This window comes from Nematolebias whitei, chromosome 9 (genome assembly GCF_014905685.2).
Source record: "Nematolebias whitei isolate Nwh7 chromosome 9, NemWhi1, whole genome shotgun sequence".
In the NCBI taxonomy this organism is placed as follows: domain Eukaryota; kingdom Metazoa; phylum Chordata; class Actinopteri; order Cyprinodontiformes; family Rivulidae; genus Nematolebias; species Nematolebias whitei.
In genome coordinates this window covers 18,998,847-19,009,056 of record NC_056506.1, presented here as the reverse complement: position 1 = coordinate 19,009,056, position 10,210 = coordinate 18,998,847, and the positions used below count along the sequence as shown (strand labels likewise).

At 43.5% G+C, this 10,210-nt stretch overlaps 1 protein-coding gene across 1 annotated transcript in view; it reads right to left on the bottom strand.

The window, feature by feature from the left end:
* Positions 1–630: 630 nt before the first annotated feature.
* Positions 631–10,210, bottom strand: part of LOC119414441 (nucleolar protein 9) — a 15,557-nt gene continuing 5,977 nt past the window's right edge. Inside the window, exons 4-12 of the mRNA XM_037681532.1 lie at positions 7,258–7,461; positions 5,374–5,484; positions 2,089–2,230; positions 1,828–2,020; positions 1,610–1,750; positions 1,371–1,490; positions 1,058–1,270; positions 876–981; positions 631–785 (exon numbers count right to left, since the gene is read on the bottom strand). Coding sequence (XP_037537460.1) covers positions 631–785; positions 876–981; positions 1,058–1,270; positions 1,371–1,490; positions 1,610–1,750; positions 1,828–2,020; positions 2,089–2,230; positions 5,374–5,484; positions 7,258–7,461 — 1,385 coding nt within the window. The remainder of the gene's footprint in view (positions 786–875; positions 982–1,057; positions 1,271–1,370; positions 1,491–1,609; positions 1,751–1,827; positions 2,021–2,088; positions 2,231–5,373; positions 5,485–7,257; positions 7,462–10,210) is intronic.

Below are 10,210 nucleotides of genomic sequence, written 5' to 3'. Positions count from 1 at the left end.
CCTCAGACTGAGGAAGTCTCTCGGATGAGAGACGAAACGTTTCTACATTTTTTTGTTGATTTGCTTTGTTTTGTTTTTTTGAATGTCCAGAGGACCAGATTTAACTTTTTTAGATGTACAAGGAAAACATACTTAAAACTTTTTGCTTTATTGCTATACTTATTTTTTCCACAATAAAAAAAAAATACATAGGTCTGCATAGTTCAGTTTTTATTAAAAAACGACACCCCCCCCCCCCCCCCACTACAAGAATCTGGTCTTTTCATTTGTTTTAAATTGTAAAAACCTAATTAGATTATTTTTTTTTTTAGCTTTAAGTCAACCCTAACGGCCACAAAAGCTCCCTCTAACAAACCTAAAGTGGCCCACGGGCCACCAGTTGATAATCACAGCAGGTTGTCGCGACTCTGATCACTTTTACTTTAGTGAACGAAAATGGCTCTTCTGATGTAAAGCGTTCAGACCCCTGCTCTAGATGAACAGTACTGTAAATGTGTCTCTAGTATCCCCTACAGGTCATAACAACAGGTTCCTGAAATTTAAATAAAGCAACAAACCATTCAAAAGGAATGTTTTTATTCATTTATTATAACACAGAGAAAACAAACAGATGATACAGATTTAAACTTCTTATTCAAGAATGTCACTGAAAAGCTTCCTCTTCTTGGACTCGCCCGTCTGAATTTCCTGCCAGTAGGCTTTTCTGTGGACAAAGTGGGAGAGAGCGAACTTTGCCCAAACGTGCCGAGCGAACTGATCGGACTTCAGCTGGCTTTCACACAGAGCTGGGGAAGAGGACACACAGGAAACAGAGTCATAACGAGGACGATAATCAGGCATTTTTACGATAAGTGAAGAAAATCCATCCAGGTTACCAAGTTCCTGTGCGATGCTTAGCTTCTGACTGATGGAGGCGCTGCTCCACATGGCTTCAAGCACACGACTGCCCAACCTGGAGCAGGCCATCTGGACCAACTGTCCCTGTGGAGGACAAAAGGTCTTCATGTGGTACGTTTTGTAGAATCTTTGAACAGAGCATCATAAAAACATGTCATACCTCCAGTCTCTTGAGGATCTTGCCTCGACCTTTGTCACTAGAAGTGATGATCAAGGACTGGAGGGCGTGGCTGCCTGCAGGGTCAGAGGCCAGCGTGAGGAGATCAGCGGGGCTCAGCGTACGCAGGCTGCTGAGGAGGAGCGAGCGCTCTTTAAACTTAGCCAGGGCTTGGACCAGCCGAGAGCCGTGGTAGCAGATGGAGGTCAGGGGAGTCTGGAAACAACATACAGGTAAACATGCAGTCTACTGCATGGACCAAACAGTTTGTGACTCACATGTGAGACGCTGTGTCAACAAAAGTTTAGTGATTGACCTCTGTCTGTGTGCTGCCCTCTGCTGTTTCACACTGGTAGTACACCTCATAGGTGAGCAGGGACATGAAGAGAGGGAGGCAGCTGACAAGTCGAGAACCAGGCTCAGCGCAGTGGAACGCCTGGAGGACACGGCACCGGGTCCAATCCACAAACCCAACACGGAGACACAGAGGATGAAGGGAAACAGAACTGTTGAGCCATGAACATCTTCAATGAACAAAAACTGTTTGAAGCTTACATCAAGAAGGCACTGCATTATATCGTCCTGCTTCTCTCCACTTTCTGCACAGCTTTCTGCCAGCTGGATGATCACACCCATGTGACCTGCAGCCAAGATGGCCTCCACACCCTGAACCAGCTCATCGAACAAACTGAGGAACTGCAGACAGAAAAAACAAGTCAGAACAGTGAAAATACACAATAATCCCCCGTTTGCTGTTCTAACTCTTAACTGACCAGTTTATATTTGGCTGAGGCTGCTATAAGCCTTTGTATGGGGAAATTAGCAATGGGATGGAGGGCCAGGTCCACCAGGTGACCCTTCAGGTGGTTTTTGTAGAGGTCGCGGAGAAGAGGCTTGTGGGACAGCTGTATGATGGTCTCTATGGGGTGACTGGAGTTCTGGTCCTTCAGAAAGACCAGAAGTGGACTGAAAGGAAAAGCCACACATTAGCAGCTGTTATGTTGCAACCCAGATGATTACAAGTCGAGTCTAACCTGACTCCAGGAGCTGCACTGTGACCCGTCAGGTACTCCATGGTGCGTCTGAGGAGCTGCTTGCAGAGTTTGGGCCGTTTTTTGTGACATACGGTCAACATGGTCTGGAAAACTGTGCTGGCTGCAGCATCTGTAACACTTACTGAAGACAAACACAAAGTTCTCAGACTAAGCAAGATAAAAACTGTCAACATTTCCCAACAAACTGTTTAAACCTCCTCAGTTTGAGAAATCGTATTTTTTGACCAGACTGACGAGCTAATGGCTAGTCGGTGGGTGACCAAGACCAAAGTGTATTTCTCTCATCTTAAACGTCTTCAGTCTCAGACAACTCGGAGATTCGTGCAGACACTGTTTTAAGGTCTCATGGCTCCGCCATACCAGAAATGCTAAAGCTTGCTGCTGCTGTTAACGACCAAGAACTAACGTGTAAACTAGTGTAAGGTGGAAATGTCTGTATAATAATTATGTGTATGTGTTGTCATCATTGCATGTTCCCATATAATGGCGAAATTGGCTCTCTGCTTTTAACCCACCAGGTGGAGCAGTGGGCAGCTATCGAAAGCACCCGGGGAGCAACTGGGGATGAGGTGTCCTGCTCAGAGACACCACGACATGTGCAATGACCGGGGACTGAACCGAGTCGGCTGCACTGCCTCTACACCGTTTGTTTATGAACCGCCTCAACATGTTTATGACCGGAGTTGTTTTTTCCATGTCAGCAGTTGAACTAGCTGTTATCTACAAGTAAGACACTCATTCCTTACAGTCCCTCCACAGAACCACGTCAGTGGTGCAGTCTCCATTTTTGTAGTGGATAAAGTTAGTTTTACATTGGACGTTGGACATCGCTGAAGCCACAGAGAGCGAATGTCCAACGTAAAACTAACTTTACCGCAGTCGGTCCGTATACTGTACTTAGAACCAAAGTACACTAGTTAGTACAATGTAATCATCAATTTATTTTGATTTTTAAGCATATTGAACATTTCAAATTTCTCTGATGCTTTCTCTTGTTGTTTACAGTAACTGGTTCTGTCCTGCGGATCAGATCGATGATCTGAGCCGAACTGGGCTGCACCGTGTTTCATGTCAGTACAGAGGAGTTTACTGATGCAGGTAAATATTGTAAACAAGATTATTTCACTCTTCAACACTACTCTGATGAGTTCTGTTCAAAGTCAGAGTCAGAGTTGGTGGAACAAAATCGTGTACACAGGGTCCCAGTTACATCCAACAAAAGTATAAATTGTAAAAGAAAAACAGTAATAGATCTAAGATATTTAGTTAATTTTATTCGTTTTTTTAACATAATGAGCATGAAGGAGTTCAAGTATCTCTGGGTTTTGTTCACAGTGAGGGAAGAATGGAGCATGAGATCAACAGATGGATTGGTGCAGTGTCTGCAGTATTGCGGACACTGTGCCGGCTCGTTGTGGTCAAGAGGGAGCTGAGCTGGAAGGCAAAGCTCTCTGTTTACTGGCCAGTTTATGTTCCTGCCCTCACCTATGACCATGAACTCTGGGTAGACTGAAAGATTGAGACTGTGGATCCAGGAGTTTCCTCTGCAGAGTAGATGGACTCTCCCTTAGAGACAGGGTGAGAAGTTCAGTTATCAGGAGAGACTCGGAGTAGAACCACTGCTCCTCCACATCCAGAGGAGACTGTTGCAGGGTTCACAGGATCTCATGAACACACAATTCCATTTTCTCCATGTCCAACTGGGAGGAGACCCCAAGGAAGACCAGGACCCCCTGGAGAGACTATGTCTCATCTGGTCTGGGAACACCTTGGAGTCCTCCCAGAAGAGCTGGAAGAGGTGGCTGTGGAGAGAGATATCTGGACCTCCCTGCTCAAGATGCTGCCCCTGAAACCTGAGTCCAGAAAAACAGTATGGATGATTGATTGATTGATTGATGATCATTTAATGAGAGGAAGCAGAAATCTGTAGCCTCTGTTGTCATTAATAGTTTTTATAAGTTTCTGCTGCCTTCAAAGCTTCTGATGCTTTGGTTCCTGCTGCAGGGTGTTCCTCCACGTCCCTGTCAGATTAATGGGCTGCAGCAGTTTAGGGGTTGAGATGGTGCAGAGGTAGGGCAGCTGACTTGGGACCAGAAAGTCGTGGTTCGACTCACCATGCCCACATGTCCTGGTGTCCTTGATCAAGACACCTAATCCCTAATTGTTCCCCGGGTGCTTACACAGCTGCTCCACCTGGGTGTATCTCAGGTGTGGTGGGTTAAATGCAGAGACTAATGTCATCATTGTATGGAAACATACAAAGAAGACAACACATAGCACTTTCTTTCTTTAATCACTCAGGGGGGTGGGCTGACAAATAAACAGTCGGCTTTTCTTTGTTTCTTTTTAAAAGCTTGGGCAAAATAAAATCCAGTCGAACTGACGTTGGGACTAATTATAACAGTTATCTGTTTTGCTGTTAAAGCAGTTATGTTATTTTATTTTAACCTCTAAAACTGGATAAATCTGAAGCACGCTGTTTGACGTTTCACTTTCTGAACACACTTTCTTATTTTATTCTACTCTATTAATCCACAACGTGGAGATTAATTCTCTGCATTTTTCCCCATTGCACATGTGGAGCAGAGAGCTGCCCGCTAAGGTCCCAGGGTGCAGATGGTGGGGGTTAAAGGCCTTGCTCATGGGCCCAGAGTGGGGCAAAAGAGGGTGGAGGCAGGTGTGGGTGTTTCACTTATCCCACCCACATTTTGATGTCAGTCTGGGGAGTTGAACCAGCGACTCTGATCACAGGCCCACCCTCTCTAACCTCTGCACCACCACGCTCTTTATCTGGATTTAATAAAACAAACTCTGAGGTTCGATGACTTTTTGAGTCCCCTCCATCATTGCATGCGACTGTAACGTAACTGGAACCAACATTCCTTTTTGTTTTTACGATGTGAACTCAAATCTTGTGCGCTCTGTTAGCCCTCAGATTACATGCTGGGATTAGCCTCAGCTACTACCACCAGATTTAGCTCAAAATGTGTCAACCTGACTGAGCTGTGGCCGTTCTTGTGTTCGCTAAGGTTCACCAGCTGTGACGACCATCATGAAGTTAATGAGCGCTAGATGTAAACTTCAACACTTTCTTTAAACAAGTCATTGAAATCTGTCCAGTGGTTTAAAATATATTTTGCTAACAGAAATAAGAGGTTGACTCTAACAGTTAACGCTCGTTTTGTGATCTGTGAGCCATAAAACCTCCTCTAAAGTCTTTAAATGACAAGGGTTGAGAGTGAAAGCCTCATAAATGGGACTTACAGTTAACGTTCTCCATCAAGGTCTCGGTGAGACTCTTCAGCTCGTACCAGAACGAGGTGGGGATCTCAAAGTCCGTCAGCCGAGGAGCACAGCGGCCATTTTTTCCTCCTGCTTCAAAACAGAAACATCCAAACAGACACGCAGCTGAAACCTCAGAGAACAGTTTACCTGGTCCCTGCATCTGTGATGTAAATATAAAAAGCAGGATGAAATCTTTACATTCTGTGGAAACAAGTCAGACAGTGGTTCTGGTTCTGGTACCGTCAGCGTGTTCAGCACCACTCACTGAAAACATGAAGGCACAAAGTTTGACCCAAACGTTTCAGCAACACCTTTACCTGTGGCTAGACTCAAACAGGAAGTGACATGAAAACTACAAGCAGCTCGTTAAGAGGAAGTCCTGGAAGATAGATTGACCTCAGCGTGACCTCAGCGTGACCTCAGCGTGACCTCAGCATGACCTCAGCGTGACGTTCACGAGTCAAACTGTGACCACAGAAATTAAACTCCTCTATGATGACACTGAAATGATGTTTCAGTCTTTATGTACCTTTGTTTTAATCAGAAGGGCGGTAGTTTAAAAGCTGTAGCAGCACAAAATAACAAAAACAGACATTTATATCATTCAATTCAATTCAAATTCAAAAATACTTTTTATTAATCCCAGAGGGAAATTATATGTCATATGACATATAACTCATATCTGCAAGAATGACAGATTTCTGCCTGTAAATGATTTTATTTCAATCAAAGAGGTATTTGAATGATTTCAGCTTATTTACTCTTAATATAATTTTTGTTTTCATATTTGATCATTTATTATGTTACATTTACCACAGTACGTCTCAGTATCATTCCAAATAATAATAATAAATATAATCTTATTGCAGACAGATAACCCACAGCTTGTGTAGGACTGAACTTTGTAGATATTCATGAAACTGACCGTCGCAGAGGGAACAACGTGACTTTTACAAACATATCATGGCATCAGTGACGGGAAAACAAATAAACGTCTTTTAATGTTATTATTAAAGTCCAAGAACTAAAGCAGCAGAAAACGGCAGGTTAACTGGACAGCGTGACTCAAACAGGTTTAGAGCTCCTGCTGTAAATCAGATGTGTCTGTATGTTGATGATGTTTGACCATTAATATTTAATATAAAATCTCATTTTAGACACGAACGACCCGGGAGGTCGTGGCACCGGTGGCGTGATGGAAGAGGTGATGATGCGTCAGCTTTGGCGTCTCCCTGTCGCGCAGAACTGTGAACAGTATAGATGATTATTAATCTTTTTTTCATGCCATGAACTTCATGACAGGGCGGACGGTCCAGATGGTGGGGCGGGTGGTGCTGTTGGCAGGCAGTTCCACTGGTGGGGCGGGGCGCCCTCTTTGAATAACGGAAGGGGGAACACTGAGAACGTCAGGAGAGCCTGAAGCCTCCGAGGAGTAAATGTGTCCAGTAACAAACTCGTGCACGTCGAGAAACAACATTTTTATGAGCAAGTCTCTGCTGCTTCCTGCGTTTCTAAACTGTCATCACGTTTCTGTTGCAGAACCTTCTGGATCGGAAGCAGAACCAGATGTTAATGGACTGTGGTCCAATAACATCCTGCTCCAGTTGTGATGGACACCGTCATGGTCCAGTTCAGTCCCCACAGCTGCCTCCACACCCCCACCATGGACACCTTTATTGGATCCTGGCCTCGTTTCTTCACTCGGAGGGAATAAAACTGTCGTTGACCCAAACTCTACTGCTGCACTCCACCTTACTGAAGCCGTTTGAGTTGAACAACTATAGAGTCAAAACCAGGTAATAATGTATGCCCCCCCCCCCCCCCCCCCACCACCACCATTTGGGCAGAATCTCGTGTGTTTACCTGGATGAGCCTCTGTACGAGGGGGTCCGAGGCAGCCCCCCAGCACGTGTAGAAGAGTGCGGACCACATGCGAGCCGTGAACGTGTCTGATGAAGTCGGCAACATTGTCTCTGACCACCTGACTCAAAGACAACACCTGGACCTCCAACAGCTCCTCGCTCTCCTCATTCTCGCTGGTCTCAGACGAATCCTTCTGGGTTTCTGCTGCACACAGAGAGAGAAAGAGAGAAAGAGAGAGAGAGAGAGGTCTTCAGCCATAATTACCTGCAGTGTCCCCTCAGTGTGGACTGAATTTAGAAAAGGACCTTCTCCTACTCTGCTCCAGTTTCCTGGAACGCCTTGTAAAAAGATCTGAAGCTCTCGACCTTGACCTCTCGAAGTGATTTTAAACTAAAGTTAAGTTCATGGCAAAACCAACACAAACATGTTCCTGTCTTACTACAGCTGACTTTCATTCATCTTCTTTGAAGTGCATACCTCCACCTCTTCAAGTTCTCTTCCACCTGTTCTCTGTTCTCACCACAGATCACAAAGTCTGCTCATGTATGTAAATGAACTGTACTTATATAGTTCCTTTCTATCTTATCAAGATACTCAAAGCTCTTTAAACACAATCTGTGTCCTCATTTACACATTCATACAGCTGTAACAGGTGGAACCACCAGGTGTCGCTCCCTCCACGGCTTGAGCTTCCATAAAAGGAAAGCTGGCAGGGTGGTGGCTACGTGTCAATTTCCTGTGTGACCAGGTGTGTGCTGGGCCCACATGCGCCACTGTTTGCTGGCTGGTAAGTTTTGGAGGAAAACTGTTTGAACTGATTTTTTAAATAAGGTGGTGCTGATGTGGTGTTTTATACAGGACTCCGCTATTGATGACGTTTTTGGGTTGTGTTACCTGGGCGTGTGGCTACTCGATGCCGCAGGGCTGCATCAGATTTACCACATCAATGGTGACTTTAGAGTTGGTGTGGTAAACCGGAGAATGTGCGTTTATCTGAAGCAGGTATGCAGTGTTTTTAATGTGTTTTTAGATTGACTTAATTAAAGTGATTTAATAAGTATTTAGTATTTTTCGTGTATTTGTTTTTACAGTTATATCACTGCTCCTGCTGTCTCTTTTGAACTCGATTTACTTTTTTTCTTGTTAGTCCGCCCAGTTTTGGATTATTTGTCTTGTTTTAGTGTTTGAGGGCGGGCTAACAATTTTTTTCCCATTTATTTTGTTTGGTTTTCTTTGGGTCACTTCCTGAAAATGCACACCTTATTTACGTAATAAAGTTTGCTAAATTATTTTATATTGGCTGCTTATTGCATTTCGGCGGGGGGGGGGTCATGCAGCATGGATTGTTTATTTAAAATGTTACATTATTTAAATTGTAGAGAAGAGAAAGGGTTAACTCTTCACACAGAAGCAACGTGGATCAGAAATGTGCTTCTTGATCAGTTACACTTCAACAACTGCACATAGAAGTTCTAAAATAATTAAAAATAACTTTTAACACTTTTCTATTTTGTGATTATGATGATTTTTACCATGTGACATACGTTGAATTTTAAGTTGGAAGACAAAAGTCAATCGGTGCATCTGGACAGCAAAGGGTTAACTCTTCACAAACTTGCAGCAGGGGAAATGTGTGCATGGCAGAGAAGGAGATCAGCTGATCAGCTGCAAGAGGGAGCTTCTCCCTGCACTTATGGGCTTCACACATGGTGAAAAATCATTTAAAATAATTTATATTAAATAAATAACCCATGGCTCATCCATCAATCAGCCAATTGTGTCATGTCCAACCTTACTTTGAAAAACTGCGAAATCGCGAACAGCGAGGGACTACAGTACATCTCTACAAAGATAATCTCAGTCTGTACAGATTAATCAGCACTTTACATCACATTCATACACTGAAGAGATACATCAGAGACAATTCAGTGTTTTGAATTTTTTGTTTTTCAGTTCAGCGTCTTGTCCAGAGACACTTCAACATGTGACTGCTGGTGGAATCAAACCCCCGACTCTCCCATTGGAGGACGACTGCTCTAACCACTCAGCCACAGGCGTGCGTGTGCCTGTCTGTTAGCAAACACCTGATGAACCCTCAAACCAATTTTAATGAAACCCTCAGAACGTAACCACTAAAGAACATCTACAGCTGATTTCAAGTTCAAACTATCTTAGAAAACATGAAACTGCCACAAGTAGTTCACTTTTACAGACATTCGGCTAGTATTAGCTGCAGTAGTGGCTGAGAGTCACCCTCAACACACTCTGACAGGGATGGGCAACTTTTTTTTCCCAGAGGGACAACTCAAGATATTTAAAGCAATAAAAGGGCCACATAAAAATTGGAAAATATATATTTTTAATACTGATAATCTCTAAGACATGTCCAGGCTTTTTCTTGTTGTAGCAGAGTTGGCATGCTTGATAAAAATATGTCTCCACAATAATCTTTAAGAATTGTGACAACATATTTGTTAGCTTAATTATGCCAATATAAAAATGTTTAAAAACTGTTATATGTTTGTTTTTTGGTGTCGTTAAGCTTCAGTCTAGCTCTGGAAATACGACTTCAAATAAGTTGTAGCTTATCTTAATCTAAAGGTCTTTGGTGCATCTCCTCTACATGTTTAATTTAGACAGCTTTTACTTTCAATGATAAATTGCAGGTTTTCAGCAACTTATTAAAAAGTTGTTTTATTTTCAAGTAAAGATACCGAGGGCCAGAAGGACATTGTCCAAGGGCCGTATTTGGCCCTCCAGCCATATGTTGCCCACGTCTGGCTGGGCTGGATTTTAGCAGGGGCTTACAGGGGCTGCAGCCCGGGGCCCTGGCATTTCGGGGGCCCCGAAGGATGTTTTATGTTTTTGTGAATGGACAGTGTCAGAATTTAATCAATGACTATGATGATTTTGACAGCACCGATGAAAAATGTTCCAATTTGTTCTGGCAAAC